Source organism: Scyliorhinus torazame, chromosome 1 (assembly GCF_047496885.1).
Source record: "Scyliorhinus torazame isolate Kashiwa2021f chromosome 1, sScyTor2.1, whole genome shotgun sequence".
In the NCBI taxonomy this organism is placed as follows: Eukaryota; Metazoa; Chordata; class Chondrichthyes; order Carcharhiniformes; family Scyliorhinidae; genus Scyliorhinus; species Scyliorhinus torazame.
Genome location: NC_092707.1, coordinates 415,352,436 through 415,375,765, shown reverse-complemented (window position 1 = coordinate 415,375,765; position 23,330 = coordinate 415,352,436). Strand labels below are relative to the sequence as shown.

The 23,330-nt window shown below is 50.7% G+C and overlaps 2 protein-coding genes across 6 annotated transcripts in view; one reads left to right on the top strand and one right to left on the bottom strand.

Annotated features, from left to right (window-relative positions):
• LOC140428553 (zinc-binding protein A33-like) overlaps positions 1 to 8,693 on the bottom strand; it is a 41,136-nt gene extending 32,443 nt beyond the window's left edge. The window contains exons 1-2 of one of the 3 annotated variants that reach the window (XM_072515168.1): positions 8,247 to 8,693; positions 562 to 657 (exon numbers count right to left, since the gene is read on the bottom strand). In XM_072515168.1, the coding sequence (XP_072371269.1) occupies positions 562 to 657; positions 8,247 to 8,660 (510 nt within the window). In that variant the 5' untranslated portion in view covers positions 8,661 to 8,693. Of the gene's footprint in view, positions 1 to 561; positions 658 to 1,201; positions 1,499 to 8,246 lie in introns of those variants that run through there. The other 2 variants (XM_072515159.1, XM_072515177.1) reach the window with 2 other exon arrangements.
• Positions 350 to 23,330, top strand: part of LOC140428567 (stathmin-4-like) — a 290,346-nt gene continuing 267,365 nt past the window's right edge. Inside the window, exon 1 of one of the 3 annotated variants that reach the window (XM_072515218.1) lies at positions 350 to 489. The gene's annotated coding sequence lies outside the window, so the exon portion shown is untranslated. Of the gene's footprint in view, positions 490 to 3,366; positions 3,999 to 23,330 lie in introns of those variants that run through there. The other 2 variants (XM_072515226.1, XM_072515200.1) reach the window with 2 other exon arrangements.

Below are 23,330 nucleotides of genomic sequence, written 5' to 3'. Positions count from 1 at the left end.
GGAAACCGGAGCACCCGGAGGAAACCCGCGCAGACACGGGGAGAACGTGCAGACTCCGCACAGACAGTGACCCAAGCGGGGAATCGAACCTGGGACCCAGGTGCTGTCAATCAACAGTGCTAACCACTGTGCTCCCGTGCAGCCCTTCGGACGATGGTGCTTTTCAGCCGATGCATTCGGTGTCTCCGATTATTTAAGGTGCTCATTTACCGTTTCTTTGCATTCAAAGAACATTTATTTGTGGCGGCTGTAATTCATGCACAGTGATCCTGCTGCAGATTGAGCGGAATCTGTGTTCACGTATTTAACATTGATCAGGTCTGTTTGCAGCTCCTTTGTTCAAGTCTAACATTTGGACTGTTGGTGCAGAGTGAAGATTCACTTTGTGAATGAGTGAAGGTTGGACCCGGCTAAACAGCAAACACGGGTTTACCGGAGACTTACAATCGCACTGAGAAGGGTTGAAAATGGTTTGCGATCATTTCGAAGGTAGGTTTACCAAACTTTACATTCGAGGCACCGACTGCAAGCGGCAATTAATCCTAATCTTTAGGAACTTACTTTAATATGCTTCACAGTTAGCTGATATTCATTTCTAACACCACCGAATTTCACCACCTTGGCTTTTAGAGACTTCATCAAGATCTTCAGCTTTTCCTGAAAGAATAAGTGTTGAAACATTCCATTTTATAACACAGAACAAGTGGAAGAAATGTATTTGGCGCGTAAGCATGATAATGACACATTAGTGTTTGGGGGTTTGTGTTACATATCAGGGTGATATGTTCAACAGAGGTTAACGGGGGCTGGGCATGTATTTTTATTATTTTACATCTGTACAGGATGCAGCTGCAAACTATAAAAGGTTTTGGTGCTTCGCGGGTTACTCGGCACGATGTGAAAAGGATCCGAAAAGCTGCAAGGTCTTATTGCTGAAATTAGCGAGAATATTGACAACATGTTCACCAACCATTTCTCTGCTCCTCCAATAGAGCTGGATTCCATTTCAAACAAGACGATTAATAGAGTGAGTGATGCGTGCTGCAAGGGTAATAGTTTGAAGAAGCAAAGGCTAACTTTGGATTTGAGCTCCTGTTCAATAAAGCGGCAACATTAAAAAATCAAGCGATGCGATGCAGCCGATTCAGGAATGTTGGCCAGAGAGCTGATAAATAACGCAGCCTGTGACGTGAAAACTAACCTTCCCATGCGCTTGTAAAATAACTTGTGGCTGCAGGCAAAATCCATTCACTTGTAAAGGAGGAGATTCAAAACATGAGCAAGGATTTTGATTCGAAGAGCTGGCTATAAAGGGGATGAGAGGGGGGGGGGGGTGCATTAAATAGGGTTTAAATGGACCAGGTTATAAGAGCTAGGGGAAAGTGGTGGAGGGGAAGCTTTAACCTTAACGATTAAGGGTGAAATCACTTCAATGGGAAGGGAGGATATGAGGATGGGTAAGAGACGGAAAAGGATTTAAGACTGTAGCGGATGGGCCCCTCTGGGAGAAGCTGTTGAGCGGTAAACTGTACTAATGCTGAGCTGCGACAAACATGTAGCAAAGGCATGGGAATTTCAACGTGGACTTTCAGCTTTCCTACAGATTGAGAGCTTCATTCAACTTGTTGAGTGTGTGCAGAATAGTTTTCTGCAAAGGCGGTTAGCACTGCTGCCTCACAGCGCCGAGGTCCCTGCCCTGCATCACTGCCTGTGTGGAGTTTGCACATTCTCCCCGTGCCTGCGTGGGTCTCACCCCCACAACCCAAAGATGTGCAGGGTAGCTGGATTGACCACATTAAATTGCCCCTTAATTGGGGGGAAAAAAGAACTGGGTACTCAATAGTTTTCTGCAGCAATCAAAGGTCATATTGGATTTAATGTAATGAATGAGAATCCAGGTTTAGTTAACAGTCTAATGAGCATTTAACAAATAGTGATCATAATATCATCAAATTCAACATGAAGCAACTTTGATTCCCGATTTAGGGAAGGCTGATTTCAGTGTGATAGGTCAGAGGTTATAAACTGGACAAATCTGTTCACCAGTGGGAAGTGGGAAAAAAAATGAACGTGTCACAGAACCAGTTTCCAAAAATGGACAATTAAAGAGGTAAGAGGAATGCATAACATTAAAATAAAGGACAATCAAAAAGGCAACAGGGAAAAGGTGCAACAAAACGCAGATAGCAGGAGATACAAAAAGGGAGTTTGAAAATCAACTGACCAGAAAGATCAAAATCAACACCAAAACCTTTCACAATTGCATTGCAACAAGAATGGTCAGGAGCAGTGTGAACTCTAAGAACAACGATGACACAATCGCAGAGCCTGAACGTGACCCAAAACCCGGAAGTATTGTGAACCGCAAGGACGATGGTGCGAAACCTCCGAAGGACCTGTTCAGGTTGGTGGAGTGGGCAGACGAGGGGCAGATGGAATTTATTGCAGTGGGTAGGACGAAAATGGACAGTCAATATAAAATAAACAGCAGAATTCTACAGGAGGAGCAGGGGTAACGGGAGGGGAGGGGGGGGCTATACGTATCTGGGTCATCAGTGGACAGGGGTGAGAGGGTGGACAACAAAGCCAGTGGGAAGAGGGTTGGGAAGCTGAAGGAACCTCCAGGTACTTGTGTTACTACCTTGCAGGAGGACGAGGGGTAAACCCATCTCCCCTCAAGGCGCTCCCTCTGGAACCTCATTCCTGCACTACTGGAATGCTGGTTGGAACTATTTAATTGCTACAGTGCAGAAGGAGGCCCAGCGAGACTCCCTGACCCTCTGAGAGAGCACCCGACGTAGGCCCACCCTCCACCTACCCTACCCCTGTAACCCCTGTAAAATAAAATGGGAAAGATGTCATTTGAAACATGAAGGTCTGATGATAAAACCCGAAGGAACATGAGCAAATGCAAAGTAACAGAAAAGATCCCAGAAACATTAATGTAATGAAATGCTAAAAAATGATAAAGCAGGAGTCCCTCAAAGGGTTAACTGCAGACAAAAGTTCTTTGGAATGCAGACAGCCATTATCACACAGGCCTGGAGATAAGGAAGCAGGCATGCTGTAACCTGATCCCTTCAGTTCAAGTCGGAGAAAGTTTTATAAAAGTTAAGTTTTAAGTCACATAAAGGTATCGAGTTTTCTACCCTTTAACAGAGGTTAATTAGTTTAGCAAGCAATGGATTGGAATTGCCTGAATCTTAAGTTTGAATTACTTTAAAAAAAAATTATTTGTGAACGAAGGAAACTTAATGACACCAGTTAAAAGTGGAAATCTGGAGGGAACAGTTGATTTTAAGACGGGACAATTCGCCGCAGCGAACTGCTTCTTCTCAAAAAGCAGTCAACACTTTTTGTAAAATTGTAAAATGGGAAGAATGTGACTTGAAACATTTAGGAATACAAGAAAATACAGTGCTTAAAAAAGATAAGGGATTGAAAGGCTGGAATGCCACAGAATAATTAGCAGGAAGCCTCCCTGCCTGTGAGCTGACAAACTAAGGTCAAGTTTAAGATTAAAGCATTATCAAGTTAGACATTATGGAAACCAGATATAGAAACAAATGGACAAAAAAAGTATTGCGTTAAGGAGCAGAAGAAAATACTTTAAAATAATGTCATGTAATCAGCAAGGCTGTTGGAACGGTGATATATACCCTGAATCGCTCTCAGCCAGGCATTCACTCTCAGCCGGCTGAGTGATCTCGGACATGGGAAGGACTGAACACAAAAACTGAGCAGAACTGCAATACAACCGGGAGAAAACCAACAGATAAAGAAGAGAGATTGCCGAGGAGGCCCAGGAAGGTCTGATCAGCCAACCAGGAGAATCCAGAAGCAAGATCTTTTTAGTTTCTGTAAGGACAGTGATTTTATCTTCCAAAAGAAAAAAATAATAATGAAATAACTAAAAGTTTTAACCTGAAACCGTGGTTATTACAAAGTCTACTTTACTTACTTAGCAACGCAGGACCCAGGATCGATGCTCCTAAGTGGTAAGTAAATAGAATCTTCTGTGAAGATATGGGTTGTACCAGGGGATAATTTGAAACACTAGTTTGACCTGAATAGCACCCACCTAAGTCAGCATAGGAGTCAGGGAGTGAGAATCCCTGTTCACCATTTAGAATATCTTACTGACACTTTTTTGGTATAGGGGGAATTCTAAGAACAGTGGCGAGTTTTTTACTTCATCCCACAGAACCCACACATCTTTGGACAGTGGGAGGAAACCGGACCAGCCGGAGGAAACCCACGCAGACACAGGGAGAAGGTGCAAACTCCACACAGACAGTGACCGGCGGCTGGAATTGAACCCGGGTCCCTGGCACTGTGAGACAGCCGTGTTAACGCGGGTCCCTGGCACTGTGAGACAGCAGTGATAACCCGGCTCCCTGGCACTGTGAGACAGCAGTGTTAACCCGGGTCCCTGATACTGTGAGACAGCAGTGTTAACCCGTGTCCCTGGCACTGTGAGACAGCAGTGTTAACTCGGGTCCCTGGCACTGTGAGGCAGCAGTGTTAACCCGTGTCCCTGGCACTGTGAGGCAGCAGTGTTAACCCAGGTCCCTGGCACTGTGAGACAGCAGTGTTAACCCAGGTCCCTGGCACTGTGAGACAGCAGTGTTAACCCAGGTCCCTGGCACTGTGAGACAGCAGTGTTAACCCGGGTCCCTGGCACTGAGAGACAGCAGTGTTAACCCGGTTCCCTGGCACTGTGAGACAGCAGTGTTAACCCGGGTCCCTGGCACTGTGAGACAGCAGTGTTAACCCGGGTCCCTGGCACTGTGAGGCAGCAGGGTTAACCCGGGGCCCTGGCACTGTGAGACAGCAGTGCTAACCCGGGTCCCAGGCACTGTGCGACAGCTGTGTTAACGCGGGTCCCTGGCACTGTGAGACAGCAGTGTTAACCCGGGTCCCTGATACTGTGAGACAGCAGTGTTAACCCGGGTCCCTGGCACTGTGAGACAGCAGTGTTAACTCGGGTCCCTGGCACTGTGAACCAGCAGTGTTAACCCGGGTCCCTGGCACTGTGAGGCAGCAGTGTTAACCCAGGTCCCTGGCACTGTGAGACAGCAGTGTTAACCCAGGTCCCTGGCACTGTGAGACAGCAGTGTTAACCCGGGTCCCTGGCACTGTGAGACAGCAGTGTTAACCCGGTTCCCTGGCACTGTGAGACAGCAGTGTTAACCCGGGTCCCTGGCACTGTGAGACAGCAGTGTTAACCCGGGTCCCTGGCACTGTGAGGCAGCAGTGTTAACCTGGGTCCCTGGCATGTGAGACAGCAGTGCTAACCCGGGTCCCAGGCACTGTGAGGCAGTAGTGCTAAGCCAGGTCCCTGGCACTGTGTGACAGCAGTGTTAACCCGGGTCCCTGGCACTGTGAGGCAGCCGTGTTAACCCGGGTCCCTGGCACTGTGAGACAGCAGTGTTAACCCGGGTCCCTGGCACTGTGAGGCAGCAGTGCTAAGCCGGGTCCCTGGCACTGTGAGGCAGCAGTGTTAACTCGGGTCACCGGCACTGTGAGGCAGCAGTGCTAAGCCGGGTCCCTGGCGCTGTGAGGCAGCAGTGTTAAAGCGGTTACCTGGCACTGTGAGACAGCAGTGTTAACCCGTGTCCCTGGCACTGTGAGGCAGCAGTGTTAACCCGGGTCCCTGGCACTGTGAGACAGCAGTGTTAACGCGGTTCCCTGGTACTGTGAGGCAGCAGTGTTAACCCGGGTGCCGGACACTGTGAGACAGCAGTGTTAACCCGGGTCCCTTGTACTGTGAGTCAGCAGTGTTAACCCGGGTCCCTGGCACTGTGAGACAGCAGTGTTAACCCGGTTCCCTGGCACTGTGAGACAGCAGTGTTAACCCGGGTCCCTGGCACTGTGAGACAGCAGTGTTAACCCGGGTCCCTGGCACTGTGAGGCAGCAGTGTTAACCCGGGTCCCTGGCACTGTCAGACAGCAGTGTTAACCCGGGACCCTGGCACTGTGAGGCAGCAGTGCTAACCCGGGTCCTTGGCGCTGTGAGACAGCAGTGTTAACCTGGGTCCCTGGCACTGTGAGGCAGCAGTGTTAACCCGGGTCCCTGGCATGTGAGACAGCAGTGCTAAGCCGATTCCCTGGCACTGTGAGACAGCAGTGTTAACCCGGTTCCCTGGCACTGTGAGACAGCAGTGTTAACCCGTGTCCCTGGCACTGTGAGACAGCAGTGTTAACCCGGGTCCCTGGCACTGTGAGACAGCAGTGTTAACCCGGGTCCCTGGCACTGTGAGACAGCAGTGTTAACCCGGGTCCCTTGTACTGTGAGACAGCAGTGTTAACCCGGGTCCCTGGCACTGTGAGAAAGCAGTGTTAACCCGGGTCCCTGGTACTGTGAGACAGCAGTGTTAACCCGGGTCCCTGGCACTGTGAGGCAGCAGTGTTAACCCGGGTCCCTGGCACTGTGTGGCAGCAGTGTTAACCCAGGTCCCTGGCACTGTGAGACAGCAGTGTTAACCCGGGTCCCTGGCACTGTGAGACAGCAGTGTTAACCCGGGTCCCAGGCACTGTGCGACACCAGTGTTAACGCGGGTCCCTGGCACTGTGAGACAGCAGTGTTAACCCGGGTCCCTGGCACTGTGAGACAGCAGTGTTAACCCGGGTCCCTGGCACTGTGAGACAGCAGTGTTAACCCGGGACCGTGGCCCTGTGAGACAGCAGTGTTAACCCGGGTCCCTGGCACTGTGAGACAGCAGTGTTAACCCGGGTCCCAGGCACTGTGCGACAGCAATGTTAACGCGGGTCCCTGGCACTGTGAGACAGCAGTGTTAACCCGGGTCCCTGGCACTGTGAGACAGTAGTGTTAACGTGGGTCCCTGGCACTGTGAGACAGCAGTGTTAACCCGGGTCCCTGGCACTGTGAGACAGCAGTGTTAACCCGGGTCCCAAGCACTGTGCAACAGCAGTGTTAACGCGGGTCCCTGGCACTGTGAGACAGCAGTGTTAACCCGGGTCCCTGGCACTGTGAGACAGTAGTGTTAACCCGGGTCCCTGGCACTGTGATACAGCAGTGTTAACCCGGGTCCCTGGCACTGTGAGACAGCAGTGTTAACCCGGGTCCCTGGCACTGGGAGACAGCAGTGTTAACCCAGGTCCCTGGCACTGTGAGGCAGCAGTGTTAACCCGGGTCCCTGGCACTGTGAGACAGCAGTGTTAACCCGGGTCCCTGGCACTGTGAGACAGCAGTGTTAACCCGGGTCCCTGGCACTGGGAGACAGCAGTGTTAACCCAGGTCCCTGGCACTGTGAGGCAGCAGTGTTAACCCGGGTCCCTGGCACTGTGAGACAGCAGTGTTAACCCGGGACCCTGGTGTGGTGTTGGGTGCTGTGAGGTACAGACGAACCACACGGTTGTGATTGGTACAACGCAGTTTTATTCCAACTCGTTATTTACACATCTGACTTGGTACTCAGCACGTGGTGACAATGTGAGTGTCTTGCTATGAGGTCCAGGCCCTGTGCTGTCTCCAGATGGACTGGCCAGCAGGTGTCGTGTTTCTTGTCTTACACTGTGTCTGCTCTTGTCTGTGATTGGCTGTCGTGTTATGTGTGCTAATTGGTCTGTTGGTCTGTCTATCATGATGTGTGTGTTGTGATGTGTGTTTGAATATCATGACACCTGGCACTGTGAGGCAGCATTGCTAACCACTGTGCCGCTGTGCCTCCGGCAGCCTGTGGTAACTGGCTAATGGTGAGGTTGTTTATTCTCTCCCTGCCCTCACACTGTCGTAGGCTGATGAAAAACTAATTGAATTCAGCATTTCCGCACTGCATTTCCTGTTAGGGAACACCGTTTCTAATGAAAGGTTGGGATTTTCCGTTCGAGGAAGGACAGGATTTGCCATGGGTGGATCCAGATAGTTTGGAGAGCAGCCAAATGCCTGTTGGGCGGCGAGGCGAGAACATCCCGGCCAAAGTGACTCGGAATTAATCCGGAGACGAGGGAGGGATCTCGTCTCTCAGAGGGGGTCTATACTATCAATTCTAAGGAATATCCGGGCAATAGTCCTCTGGGAAATAGTGTATTGTTACCCTTTGACATGATGGAACTTGGTTTTGTTTCCTGTTTCAATCTTACAAAGCAGTAGTCGCTTTTCAGCAACCCCTATTGCACTGGCTTTGTTACTGCTGATTCTGCACTCTGTGCTGGGGATGTGTCTCTGCCCAATGCTCCTTCATTACAGCCCTCACCTTCCCTCAACCCTATTCGCCCCATACCTTGGATTCTTTCGCTGCTTCTTCCAGAGGGCGGCATTTATGGTTTTCATGCTTCCTCGAGTGCAGACAGACGACACAGATCACCTGCTGATCGTCCTGGCAGAAGAGTTTCAGCACCTCCCGGTGCTGGGCGCAGACACTAGCTGCCCCCTCCGCCTCCTGTTCCTTTGGAAACTCCTTGAGGAATGACTCCACAATGTTGGCCAGCGTACGGTTCCATTTCAAATCGTTGCTGGAATAGGTCTCTCTGCAAACGGGGCACTCACAGTCCCCCCTCTTCTTCCAGTAGCTCATCAGACAAGCACAGCAGAAGTTGTGCTGGCACGGTGGGGAAACAGGGTCCCTGAAGATATCCTGGCATATCGGGCACGAGAGCTCATCCTCCAGCCAGGAGATCTTCCCCCCTGCTTCCATCGCTCTGAAAATGTTAATCCAACTGACTGACTTCCTGTATACCGAGCAGACAGCAGAAATTCACTCCAAGCGAACCATTTCAGTTTCTGTTCCTGCTTTTCATTAAAAGGGCAATGCCCCACTCAGACTGCCAGACAGGCCTTCCCGAGGCACAATTGTAAACCACATCAAAGAGAAACCATTAAAGGGCATTTCATCACTTGGATGGTGTTGTGAAGGACAGAGGGCTGCATTCCTGTACCAGCCTCCCCGAACAGGCGCCGGGATGTGGCGACTAGGGGCTTTTCACAGTAACTTCATTGAAGCCTACTTGTGACAATAAGCGATTTTCATTTCATTTCATTTGCAGTTCTGACGCTGGCGAGGGAACAGTGGCGTTTTACGGCAGAAAAAACAGTGCAAATGGTGCATCGATGCTCCGCCCAGTGGGGGGCAAGCAGCCGCGAAGCATAAAGCCCGGCTTTACCCGCGGATACGGCCGGAGGACTGCCGGGACCTCGCCCGCGCATGCGCGCGGACCGGGCCTGACAAATAGTGCGCCACAGTAACCCCCCTCACCACCCCCGGACTACCCCCACCAGTGCCCCCAGCCGGAGCCCCCCCCTGCCCCACAGTAACCCCCCTCACCACCCCCGGACTACCCCCACCAGTGCCCCCAGCCGGAGCCCCCCCCTGCCCCACAGTAACCCCCCTCACCACCCCCGGACCACCCCCACCAGTGCCCCCAGCCGGAGCCCCCTCCTGCCCCACAGTAACCCCCCTCACCACCCCCGGACCACCCCCACCAGTGCCCACAGCCGGAGCCCCCCCCTGCCCCACAGTAACCCCCCTCACCACCCCCGGACCACCCCCACCAGTGCCCCCAGCCGGAGCCCCTCCCTGCCCCACTGTAACCCCCCTCACCACCCCTGGACCACCCCCACCAGTGCCCCCAGCCGGAGCCCCCCCTGCCCCACTGTATCCCCCTCACCACCCCCACCAGTGCCCCCAGCCGGAGCCCCCCCCTGCCCCACAGTAACCCCCCTCACCACCCCCGGACCACCCCCACCAGTGCCCACAGCCGGAGCCCCCCCCCCCGCCCCACAGTAACCCCCCTCACCACCCCCGGACCACCCCCACCAGTGCCCCCAGCCGGAGCCCCTCCCTGCCCCACAGTAACCCCCCTCACCACCCCCGGACCACCCCCACCAGTGCCCACAGCCGGAGCCCCCCCTGCCCCACTGTAACCCCCCTCACCACCCCCGGGCCACCCCCACCAGTGCCCCCAGCCGGAGCCCCCTCCCGCCCCACAGTAACCCCCCTCACCACCCCCGGACCACCCCCACCAGTGCCCCCAGCCGGAGCCCCTCCCTGCCCCACAGTAACCCCCCTCACCACCCCCGGACCACCCCCACCAGTGCCCACAGCCGGAGCCCCCCCTGCCCCACTGTAACCCCCCTCACCACCCCCGGGCCACCCCCACCAGTGCCCACAGCCGAGCCCCCCCTGCCCCACTGTAACTCCCCTCACCAACCCCGGACCACCCCCACCAGTGCCCCCAGCCGGAGCCCCCCCTGCCCCACTGTATCCCCCTCACCACCCCCACCAGTGCCCCCAGCCGGAGCCCCCCCCTGCCCCACTGTAACCCCCCTCACCACCCCCGGACCACCCCCACCAGTGCCCCCAGCCGGAGCCCCCCCTGCCTCACTCTAACCCCCCTCACCACCCCCGGACCACCCCCACCAGTGACCCCAGCCAGAGACCCCCTGTCTCACACAAACCCCCCTCACCACCCCCACCTGTGCCCACAGCCAGAGCCCCCCCTCCCCCACTGTAACCCCCTTCGCCACCTTTGAACTACCCCCACCAGTGCCCCCAGCCGGAGCCCCCCCCTGCCCCACTGTAACCCCCCTCACCACCCCCTGACCACCCCCACTAGTGCCCACAGCCGAGCCCCCCCTGCCCCACTGTAACCCCCCTCACCACCCCCTGACCACCCCCACCAGTGCCCACAGCCGGAGCCCCCCCTGCCCCACTGTAACCCCCTTCGCCACCTCTGGACTACCCCCACCAGTGCCCCCAGCCGGAGCCCCCCCCTGCCCCACTGTAACCCCCCTCACCTCCCCCACCAGTGCCCCCAGCCGGAGGCCCCCCTGCCCCACTGTAACCCCCCTCACCACCCCCGGACCACCCCCACTAGTGCCCACAGCCGAGCCCCCCCTGCCCCACTGTAACCCCCCTCACCACCCCCGGCCCACCCCCACCAGTGCCCCCAGCCGAAGCCCCCCCCTGCCAGCGAAACGGCTCCCCCACCACCACACTCCCAGATTGTGGAGGTGCTGGACACAGTCCACAGCCGCCACACCGGGTTCACGGAAATAGAAAGGATAAGTGTTCCACGCTGTCGGGAACCCAGCCCGTCGTGGGGGGGAGCCGAAGGTGGCGTCCTGAGACCGTCCCGATGGTGTGCGCCGTGCTCTTCGAGTACGCTGCTTTTGAGGGGGCGGAGCATCGCAAAAGCAGCAGCGCCCCCGAGTTCAGCACAAACGGGGATGGGATTTCAGCGTCGCCCACCGGAGACCCCCACCCAGCGTGTGTATTGGAGAATCGGACCAGCACAGGCTGCAGGGAGGCGCTGGTTACACGGGGGTGTGTGTCAGACCAAAGGCCAAGGCCAGCTCCTGGGGTAAGGCGCTATCTCAGTGCAGTTAGCGGCCAGCCTGAGACCTGACAGCTTCTTGCATCAACCCCAGCTTCAAAGTCTCACCATTCTGTCCCTAAGTGAACCTGACTGTGGTGATTTTTCCTTTAAGGAAACACAGCAGAGAAGGTCACTCTTGGCAGTCTTCAATGGAGTGGTGACCACCAATGAAATGAAATGAAAATTGCTTATTGTCACAAGTAGGCTTCAAATGAAGTTACTGTGAAAAGCCCCTAGTCGCCACATTCCGGCGCCTGTTACGGGAATCGAACGGTGCTGCTGGCCTGCCTTGGTCTGCTTTCAAAGCCAGCGATTTAGCCCTGTGCTAAACAGCCCAGCAGAGTAACTACAGAACTATACAATAACTATGATCGCCCTTCCACACACATTCAGTCCACCCATCACCGACGAACAGTGGCAGCCGTGTGTACCATCTACAAGATGCACTGCAGTAACTCACCAAGGTTCCTTAGACAACACCTTCCAAACCCACAACCACTACCATCTAGAAGGACAAGAGCAGCAGATACCTGGGAACCCCACCACCTGGAGGTTCCCCTCCAAGTCACTCACCCCCCTGACTGGGAAATATATCGCCGTTCCTTCACTGTCGCTGGGGCATCATCCTGGAACTCCCTCCCTAACAGCACAGTGGGTGTACCTACACCTCAGGGACAGCAGCAATTCAAGAAGGCAGCTCACCCCCACCTTCGAAAGGGTAACTAGGGATGGGCAACAAATGCCAGCCTAACCAGCTGATTTATTACTCTTCTGTAGTATGTTATGATATACTGCTGAATGTAATACATGTTACTGAATACTGTTGTTGATGAGTCTTGATGAAAAAGGTTCGTCCAGTGGTAACAAAAGATTTATTGTGTAACTAAAACAATAATTTTGTGAGTTCTTGACTGTAATATTAATACGAGCAATAAGGTTAACAAGATCTGAATACAGTGACTATGTTTAACTGAGCTAATCTACACTTCTGCTCTCTCGTCACAGTGCACCCAAAAGACAGAGAGGGGCAGAATGAGCTTGCCTTTTATACCCCTGTTGGTACTGCCCTCTAGTGATCATCTGATTCTACTGATTACACATTAACCCCTTATGTACCTGCACATACACAGATCACTGCACCAGCAAAGCCCACGTCCTGTAAATTAATTTTAATAAATGTACAGAGAATGATGATGATGCGACCGGTGACTGGCAATGAAAACCCTCGCTCAGCCCCAGTAATCCCGCTCTCCAGCTCGACTGGCTGACTGCTGTTGTGTTCTGCTTCTTCATGTAGCATAAGCTGCTTCCTTGATGTAGACTCTGACAAAAGAAGATTCGGGTTTGGAGATAGGTTTAACACGTTTATTGAACAGTTAACAATTCTCCTACTTGAGTTTGACTCCCCTGCTAATCCTGCTATAGTAACTCAATCAAACTAACCAGTCTGCTCTAATCCATGCGATGGGTGTGATGCTTTCTGATCTGCCCCTGTCTCTCCGAGTGTCGCCTATGGAAAGAGAAAGAGCATGTGTGCCCTGTCCTTTTATATGGGTTGCCTCCTTGTGGTAGTGTCACCTCCAGGTGTCTTGACTGCCCATTGGTCGTGTCCTATACTATGTGTTCATTCACTGTATGTCTGCATGTCATGATGTCTCTGGTGCTCCCTCTAGTGTTTACTTAGTCTTAGTGTATTTACATTAACCCCTTGTGTCTTTACAGTGATACTGATCACCACAACCGGGTCAGGTGACCCTCCGAGAACCTGCCTCTTAAAGGGGCACACTACCACATCCCCCCCCCCCCCCTTAGGGTCTTGATGAACACATTTCAATAACAATGGAACCATTTACAAATAGATCTCAACACAGTCTGTGTTATGGCAGGTCTGTCCAGGGTCTCCCTGATTCTTTGGGAGTGTGTTGTCACTCACTAACCAGCAGTTGGGGTAACATTGGTTTGCACCTCAAGGTGCTGGCCCTTGACCTGTGAAGGTGCGTCAGTGCAGGGGATTCCCCCAGTCCCCACTGCAGCATTACTGGCCTTGTTGCAGTACTATCCAGTCCCATTTCACTGAGAGACCTACAAGGAGTGGACCTCTCCATTGGGTCCTCTCCGTCATTCCCTCCGTCTCCAATGTTCCTGGTCTTTCTTCACCCTTGTCCCCGGACATCTGTCTCATACCACACTGCGCCTGTTCTGGCCACGGCCGTTCCAGGGGTCCAATTAGGACCAGGAGCAGAATTCTTTACAGATACCAAGTCGTCCACTTCAAATGTTCTCTGTTGATGTCGAATCGCGATATCTCATTGGCACACGCTGACTTGCCTCCACCCTCCTGTCAAAGTTGGGAAACATCAATTCCAACCTGGTCCGGATACACTGACCCATCAGCAACTCGGCAGCAGTTACTGCGGTGGTCCTGTGGAGAGCTGTTCTGTAGGTAATAAGAAAAGGTGCCGGTCTGGTCAGCAAGGATGTTGCTGGTTGCTTTTTCATGGCTTTTTTTAAAGCTTCGCACAACCACCTGCACCGATCCAATCGAGGAGCGGCGCTAAGGAGTGGGTTGTACACCAATCCAATCGAGGAGCAGCGGTACGGAGTGGGTTGTACACCAATCCAATCGAGGAGCAGCGGTACGGAGTGGGTTGTACGTGCGGTACAAAGAACAAAGAATAATACAGCACAGGAACAGGCCCTGCGGCCCTCCAAACATGCGCCGACCATGTGTCCTATCCAGACCAACCGCCTGTGTCCGTCTATACCCCATCTGTTCATGTGCCTATCCAGATAAGTCTTAAAGGTCGCTAACGTATCTGCCTCGACCACCTCACTGGGCCGTGCATTCCAGGCCACCACCACCCTCTGTGTAAAAAAACTCCCCCCCGCACATCTCCACTGAACCTTTCCCCCCTCACCTTGAACCTGTGCCCCCTTGTAATTGTCATTTCCGTCCTGGGAAAAAGCCTCCAACTGTTCACCCTATCTGTACCCCTAATCATTTTATAAACTTCTATCAGGTCGCCCCTCAGCCTCCGCCTCTCGAGGGAGAACAAACCCAGTTTATTCAACCTCTCCTCATAGCTAATACCCTCCATACCATAGAATCATAGAATTTACAGTGCTGAAGGAGGCCATTCGGCCCATCGAGTCTGCACCGGCCCTTGGAAAGAGTCCCCTACCTAGGCCCACACCTCCACACTACCCCAGTGACCCCACCTAACGTTTGTTTTGGCCACGAAGGGCAATTTATCATGGCCAATCCACCTAACCTGCACATCTTTGGACTGTGGGAGGAAACTGGAGCACCCGGAGGAAACCCACGCAGACACGGGGAGGATGTGCAGACTCCGCACAGACAGTGACCCAAGCTGGGAATCAAACCTGGGACACTGGAGCTGTGAAGCAACAGTGCTAACCACTGTGCTACCGTGCCACCCGTGACAACATCCTGGTAAACCTTTTCTATACTCTCTCCAAAGCCTCCTAGTCCTTCTGGTAGTGCGGTGACCAGAATTGGACACAGTATTCCAAATGTGGCCTCACCAACGTTCGATATAACTGTAACATAATTTTCAAGCTTTTATACTTGATACCCCGTCCCATGAAGACAAGCATGCCATATGCTTTCGTTACCACCACTTCCACCTGTGCTGCCACTTTTAAGGATCTGTGGATCTGCACACCCAGATCTTTCTGTGTCTCTATGCTCCTGATGGTTCTGCCATTTATTTTATAGCTCCCACCTGAATTGGATCTACCAAAATGCATCACCTCGCATTTGTCCGGGTTAAACTACATCTGCCATTTCTCTGCCCAATTTTGCAGCCTATCTATATCCTGCTGTATTCTCTGACAATCTTCATCACTATCCACAACTCCTGCAATCTTAGTATCATCCGCACGCTTGCTAATCAGACCCGCTACGTCTTCTTCCAGGTCATTTATATATATTACAAAGAGCAGAGGTCCCAGTACTGATCCCTGCGGAACACCACTAGTTACAGACCTCCATTCGGAGAAACACCCTTCCACATCTACCCTCTGTCTTCTATGGCCAAGCCCGTTCTGGATCTATCCAGCTAGTTCACCCCTGACCCCATGTGATCTAATCTTTTGCACCAGCCTGTCATGAGGGACCTTATCAAATGCTTTACTAAAGTCCATGTAGACAACCTCCACAGCCCTTCCCTCGTCAATCATTTTTGTCACCCCCTCAAAAAACTCAATTAAATCAGTGAGACATGACCTCCCTCGTATAAAACCATGCTGTCTGTCGCTAATAAGACCATTCACTTCCTAGTGATGCTATCTCTGAGAATTTTTTCCAACAATTTCACTGTCACTGACGTCAAGCTCACTGGCCTATAATTACCCGGATTATCCTTGCAACCCATTCTTAAATAATGGGACAACATTGGCTATCCTCCAATCCTCTGGGATCTCACCTGTGGCCAATGAGGACACAAAGATTTCTGTCAGGTGCCCAGCGATTTATCTCTTGCCTCCCTCAGTAATCTGGGATAGATGCCATCTGGCCCTGGGGATTTGGCCCTGGGGATTTGTCTACCTAAATATTTTTAAAAAAACTAAATTTAGAATGCCCAATTCATTTTTTTCCAATGAAGGGGCAATTTAGCATGGCCAATCCACTTACCCTGCACATCTTTGGGTTGTGGGGGCAAAACCCACGCAGACATGGGCAGAATGTGCAAACTCCACACGGTCAGTGACCCAGAGCCGGGATCGAACCTGGGACCTCGGCGCCGTGAGGCAGTAGCGTTAACCACTGCGCCACCACGCTGCCCTTACCTTAATGCTTTTCAACACACCTAACACTTCCTCTCTTGTCATAACGACCTGTTCTAAAGTGTTTACACATCCGTCTGAGACACCACCAATCAACGTGTCCCTCTCCTTTGTGAATACCGGTGCTAAATACTCAATAAGGACCTCACCTACTTCCTCTGGTTCTGCACATAATTTCCCTGCTTCATCCTTGAGTGGACCAACTCTTTCTCTAGCTACCCTCTTGTCCCGAATATACGTATAAGATGCCTTGGGATTCTCCTCGATCCTGCGTGCCAAGGACATTTCGTGACCCCTTTTTGCCCTCCGAACTCTCTGCTTGAGCTCTTTTCGACTTTCCCTGTATTCCTCAAGAGCTTTATCTGTTTTTAGTTGCCTGTACCTCACATATGCATCTTTTTTTCTTTTTGACAAGATTCTCAATTTCCCTGGCCATCCATGGTTCCCGAATCTTGCCTTTCCTGTCCTTCCGTTTTACCGGCACATGCCTGTCCTACCCTTCCAAAGGTGCAGTACAGGGTGGCGTGGGGTTGTGTGGGACGATGCGGTGCGGTAAGGGGCGCTACGGGTTTTTAAAAATATAAATTTAGAATACCCAATTCATTTTTTTCCAATTAAGGGGCAATTTAGCGTGGCCAATCTACCTACCCTGCACATCTTTGGGTTGTGGGGGCGAAACCCACACAAACACAGGGAGAATGTGCAAACTCCACACGGACAGTGACCCAGAGCCGGCATCGAACCTGGGACCTCGGCGCCGTGAGGCAGCAGGGCTAACCCACTGTGCCACCATGCTGCCTTGGGGTACAGCGGGGTTGTACAAAGAAATATTACAGCACAGGAACAGGCCCTTCGGCCCTCCAAGCCTGCGCCGATCCTCTATCTAAAACTGTTGCTTATTTTCTAAGGATCTGTATCCCTCTGCTCCCTGCCCGTTCATGTATCTGTCTAGATACATCTTAAATGACGCTATTGTACCCGCCTCTAGCACCTTCGCCAGCAATGCGTCCCAGGCACCCACCACCCTCTGTGTAAAGAACTTTCCACGCATATCTCCCTTGAACTTTTCCCCTCTCACCTTGAACTCGTGACCCCTAGCAATTGAGTCCCCCACTCTGGGAAAAAGCTTGTTGCTATCCACCCTGTCCATACCTCTCATGATTTTGTAGATCTCAATGAGGTCCCCCCTCAACCTCCGTCTTTCTAATGAAAATAATCCTAATCTACTCAACCTCTCTTCAAAGCTAGCACCCTCCATACCAGGCAACATCCTGGTGAACCTCCTCTGCACCCTCTCTGAAGCATCCACATCCTTCTGGTAATGTGGCGACCAGAACTGCACGCAGAATTCCAAATGTGGCCTAACCAAAGTCTTATCCAACTGTAACATGACCTGCCGACTCTTGTACTCAATACCCTGTCCGATGAAGGAAAGCATGCCGTATGCCTTCTTGACCACTCTATCGACCTGCGCAGCCACCTTCAGGGTACAATGGACCTGAACTCCCAGATCTCTCTGTACATCAATTTTCCCCAGGGCTTTTTCATTGACCGTATAGTTCGCTCTTGAATTGGATCTTCCAAAATGCATCACCTCGCATTTGCCCGGATTGAACTCCATCTGCCATTTCTCCGCCCAACTCTCCAATCTATCTATATTCTGCTGTAATCTCTGACAGTCCTCTTCACTATCTGCTACTCCACCTTAGTGTCATCTGCAAACTTGCTAATCAGACCACCTATACCTTCATCCAGATCATTTATGTATATCACAAGGAACAGTGGTCCGAGCACGGATCCCTGTGGAACACCGCTAGTCACCTTTCTCCATTTTGAGAAACTCCCTTCCACTACTACTCTCTGTCTCCTGTTGCCCAGCCAGTTCTTTATCCATCTAGCTAGTACACCCTGGACCCCATGAGACTCCACTTACTCCATCAGCCTACCATGGGGAACCTTAGCAAATGCCTTACTGAAGTCCATGTATATGACATCTACAGCCCTTCCCTCATCAATCAACTTTGTCACTTCTCAAAGGATTCTATTAAGTTGGTAAGACATGACCTTCCCTGCACAAAACCATGTTGCCTGATAAGCTCATTTTCTTCCAAATGGGAATAGGTCCTATCCCTCAGTATCTTCTCCAGCAGCTTTCCTACCACTGACGTCAGGCTCATGGACTATAATTGCCTGGATTACCCCAGCTACCTTTCTTAAACAAGGAGACAACATGAGCAATTCTCCAGTCCTCTGGTACCTCACCCGTGTTCAAGGATGCTGCCAAGATATCTGTTAAGGCCCTAGCTATTTCCTCTCTCACTTCCCTCAGTAACCTGGGATATATCCCATCCGGACCTGGGGACTTGTCCACCTTAATGCCGTTTAGAATACCCACCACATCCTCCCTCCTTATGGCGACTTGACATAAGAACTAGGAACAGGAGTAGGCCATCTGGCCCCTCGAGCCTGCTGCGCCATTCAATGAGACCATGGCTGATCTTTGTGGACTCAGCTCCACTCTCCGGCCCGTACACCATATCCCCAAATCCCTTTATGCTTTAGAAAGGTATCTATCTTTTTCTTAAAAACCTTTAATGAAGGAGCCTCAACTGCTTCACTGGGCAAGGAATTCCAGAGATTCACAACCATTTGGGTGAAGAAGTTCCTCCTAAACTCCGTCCTAAATCTACTTCCCCTTATTTTGAGGCTATGCCCCCTAGTTCTGCTTTCCCCGACCAGTGGAAACAACCTGCCCGCATCTATCCTATCTATTCCATTCATAATTTTATATGTTTCAATAAGATCCCCCCGCATCCTTCTAAACTCCAATGAGTACAGTCCCAGTCTACTCAACCTCTCGTCATAATCTAATCCCCTCAACTCTGGGATCAACCTAGTGAATCTCCTCTGCACTCCCTCCAGTGCCAATATGTCCTTTCTCAGGTAAGGAGACCAAAACTGAACATAATACTCCAGGTGTGGCCTCACTAACACCTTATACAATTGCAGCATAACCTCCCGAGTCTTAAACTCCATCCCTCTAGCAATGAAGGACAAAATTCCATTTGCCTTCTTAATCACCTGTTACACCTGTAAACCAACTTTTTGCGACTCATGCACTAGCACACCCAGGTCTCTCTGCACAGCAGCATGTTTTCATATTTTATCATTTAAATAATAATCCCTTTTGCTGTTATTCCTACCAAAATGGATAACCTCACATTTGTCAACATTGTATTCCATCTGCCAGACCCTAGCCCATTCACTTAGCCTATCCAAATCCCTCTGCAGACTTCCAGTATCCTCTGCACTTTTTGCTTTACCACGAATCTTAGTGTCGTCTGCAAACTTGGACACATTGCCCTTGGTCCCCAACTCCAAGTCATCTATGTAAATTGTGAACAGTTGTGGGCCCAACACTGGTCCCTGAGGGACACCACTAGCTACTGATTGCCAACCAGAGAAACACCCATTAATCCCCACTCTTTGCTTTCTATTAATTAACCAATCCTCTATCCATGCTACTACTTTCCCCTCAATGCCATGCATCTTTACCTTATGCAGCAATCTTTTCTGTGGCACCTTGTCAAAGGCTTTCTGGAAATCCAGATATACCACATCCATTGGCTCCCCGTTATCTACCGCACTGTTAATGTCCTCAAAAAATTCCACTAAATTAGTTAGGCTTGACCTGCCCTTTATGAACCCATGCTGCGTCTGCCCAATGGGACAATTTCCATCCAGATGCCTCGCTATTTCTTCCTTGATGATAGATTCCAGCATCTTCCCTACTACCGAGGTTAAGCTCACTGGCCTATAATTACCCGCTTTCTGCCTACCTCCTTTTTTAAACAGTGATGTCACGTTTGCTAATTTCCAATCCGCCGGGACCACCCCAGTCTAGTGAATTTTGGTAAATTATCACTAGTGCATTTGCAATTTCCCTAGCCATCTCTTTTAGCACTCTGGGATGCATTCCATCAGGTCCAGGAGACTTGTCTACCTTTAGCCCCATTAGCTTGCCCATCACTACCTCCTTGGTGATAACAATTCTCTCAAGGTCCTCATCTGTCATAGCCTCATTTCCATCAGTCACTGGCATGTTATTTGTGTCTTCCACTGTGAAGACCGACCCAAAAACCTGTTCAGTTCCTCAGCCATTTCCTCATCTCCCATTATTAAATCTCCCTTCTCATCCTCTAAAGGACCAATAGTTACCTTAGCCACTCTTTTTTGTTTTATGCATTTGTAGAAACTTTTACTATCTGTTTTTATATTCTGAGCAAGTTTACTCTCATAATCTATCTTACTCTTCTTTATAGCTTTTTTAGTAGCTTTCTGTTGCCCCCCAAAGATTTTCCAGTCCTCTCGTCTCCCACTAATCTTTGCTACTTTGTATGTTTTTTCCTTCAATTTGATACTCTCCCTTATTTCCTTAGATATCCACGGTCAATTTTCCCTCTTTTTACCGTCCTTCCTTTTTGTTGGTGTAAACCTTTGCTGAGCACTGTGAAAAATCACTTGGAAGGTTCTCCACGGTTCCTCAACTGTTTCACCATAAAGTCGTTGCTCCCAGTCTCCCTTAGCTAGTTCTTTTCTCATCCCATTGTAATCTCCTTTGTTTAAGCACAAAACACGAGTGTTTGATTTTACCTTCTCACCCTCCATCTGTATTTTAAATTCCACCATATTGTGATCGCTCCTTCCGAGAGGATCCCTAACGATGAGATCCTGAATCAATCCTGTCTCATTACACAGGACCAGATCTAGGACCGCTTGTTCCCTCGTAGGTTCCATTACATGCTGTTCTAGGGAACTATTGCGGATACATTCTATAAACTCCTCCTCAAGGCTGCCTTGACCGACCTGGTTAAACCAATCGACATGTAGATTAAAATCCCCCATGATAACTGCTGTACCATTTCTACATGCATCTGTTATTTCTTTGTTTATTGCCTGCCCCACCATAATGTTACTATTTGGTGGCCTATAGATTACTCCTATCAGTGACTTTTTCCCCTTACTATTCCTGATTTCCACCCAAATGGATTCAACCTTATCCTCCATAGCACCGATGTCATCCCTTACTGTTGCCCGGATGACATCCTTAAATAACAGAGCTACACCACCTCCCTTACCATCCACTCTGTCCCTCCGAAAAGTTTGATACCCTCGGATATTTAACTCCCAGTCGTGACCATCCTTTAACCATGTTTCAGTAATGGCCACTAAATCATAGTCATTCACGATGATTTGCGCCATCAACTCATTTACCTTATTCCGAATACTACGAGCATTCAGGTAAAGTACACTTATGTTGGCTTTTTTACCTCTGTTCTGAATCTTAACACCTCGATCAGTAACCTCTCCTAAGTTCTATTTCCTCTTAACCTTTCTCCTAATTTTCCTTGTCGTTGAACCCATATCTTCATGTAACAACCTGCCGCGTCGCTTACCATTAATGTTTTCACTTCCTGTTTTATTCCTTTTAGTATTCCTGGTCCTATTCACTGAGCTCCCCTCAGTCACTGTACCTTGTACTGTCGCCCTTTTTGATTTTTGACTATGGCTTCTCTGCCTTACACTTTCCCCCTTACTGCCTTTTATTTCTGTCCCTGTTTTACTACCTTCCAACTTCCTGCATTGGTTCCCATCCCCCTGCCACATGAGTTTAAACTCTCCCCAACAGCTCTAGCAAACACCCCCCCCCCCCTGAGAACATCGGTTCCAGTCTTGCCCAGGTGCAGACCGTCCGGTTTGTACTGGTCCTAACTCCCCCAGAACCGGTTCCAATGTCCCAGGAATTTGAATCCCTCCCTCTTGCACCATCTCTCGAGCCACGCATTCATCCTATCTATCCTGACATTCCAACTCTGACTAGCTCGTGGCACTGGTAGCAATCCTGAGATTACTACCTTTAGGGTCCTACTTTTTAGTTTAACTCCAAGCTCTCTAAATTCAGCTTGTAGGACCTCGTCCCGTTTTTTACCTATATCGTTGGTGCCTATGTGCACCACAACAGCTGGCTGTTCACCCTCCCCCCCCCAGAATGTCCTGCAGCCGTTCCGAGACACCCTTGACCCTTGCACCAGGGAGGCAACATACCATCCTGGAGTCTCGATTGCGTCCGCAGAACCGCCTGTCTATTCCCCTTACAATTGAGTCCCCTATCACTATAGCCCTGCCATTCTTCTTCCTGCCCAGCTGCGCAGCAGAGCCAGCCACGGTGCCATGAACCTGGCTGCTGCTGCCTTCCCCTGGTGAGCCATCTCCCTCAACAGTATCCAAAGCGGTATATCTGTTTTGCAGGGAGATGAACGCAGAGGACACCTGCACTGCCTTCCTACTCTTGCTCTGTCTTTTGGTTACCCATTTTCTATCTCCCTCAGTACCTTTCACCTGCGGTGTGACTAACTCGCTAAACGTGCTATCCACGACGTCCTCAGCATCGCGGATGCTCCAAAGTGAGTCCATCCGCAGCTCCAGAGCCGTCAAACGGTCTAACAGGAGCTGCAACTGGACACACTTCATGCATGTGAAGGAGCCAGGGACAGTGGACGTGTCCCGGAGCTCCCACATCGCACACGAAGAGCATGACACGGGTCTGAGATCTCCTGCCATGTCTTAAACCTTTGGTTAACTTCAACAATTTCAATTTCCCCCCCCAAAAATTTAAATAAATAAATAAACAATGAAGAAAAAATAAATAAATATACCAATGAAAAGAAACAGAAAAACAAAAACACTACTTACCAGTCACAAAAAGCACTTCCTCCCCACCCAGCTTTGAATTCCCACCTCGATTCAAATTCCCAAACTCACTCTTTGCTGCATCACTCTGGCTGTCTTCTCTGTCTCACTGGGAGAACTCACTGGGAGTGAGTTTACAAGTGGCTCTTTTTAAACTGTCCTGAATTGACTCCCCTCCCCCACCTGCTTTTAGATCAAAGTAGATTAAAGTGACTGACACTTAACTGCCAACCAGTTATGTGAGTGGGTGGGGCAGCCCTTGTTAACCTACACTGCACAATACTAGCTTAATATAAATTAATTTAAACTCCTGAAATTTAAAAGGAGCTGCCTTACTGATGGGGACGGTAGGGGGTGGTGCTGGTCGGTAGGGGGTGGTACAGTGCGGTATGGGGTGGTACAGGACGGTATGGGGTGGTACCGGATGGTAG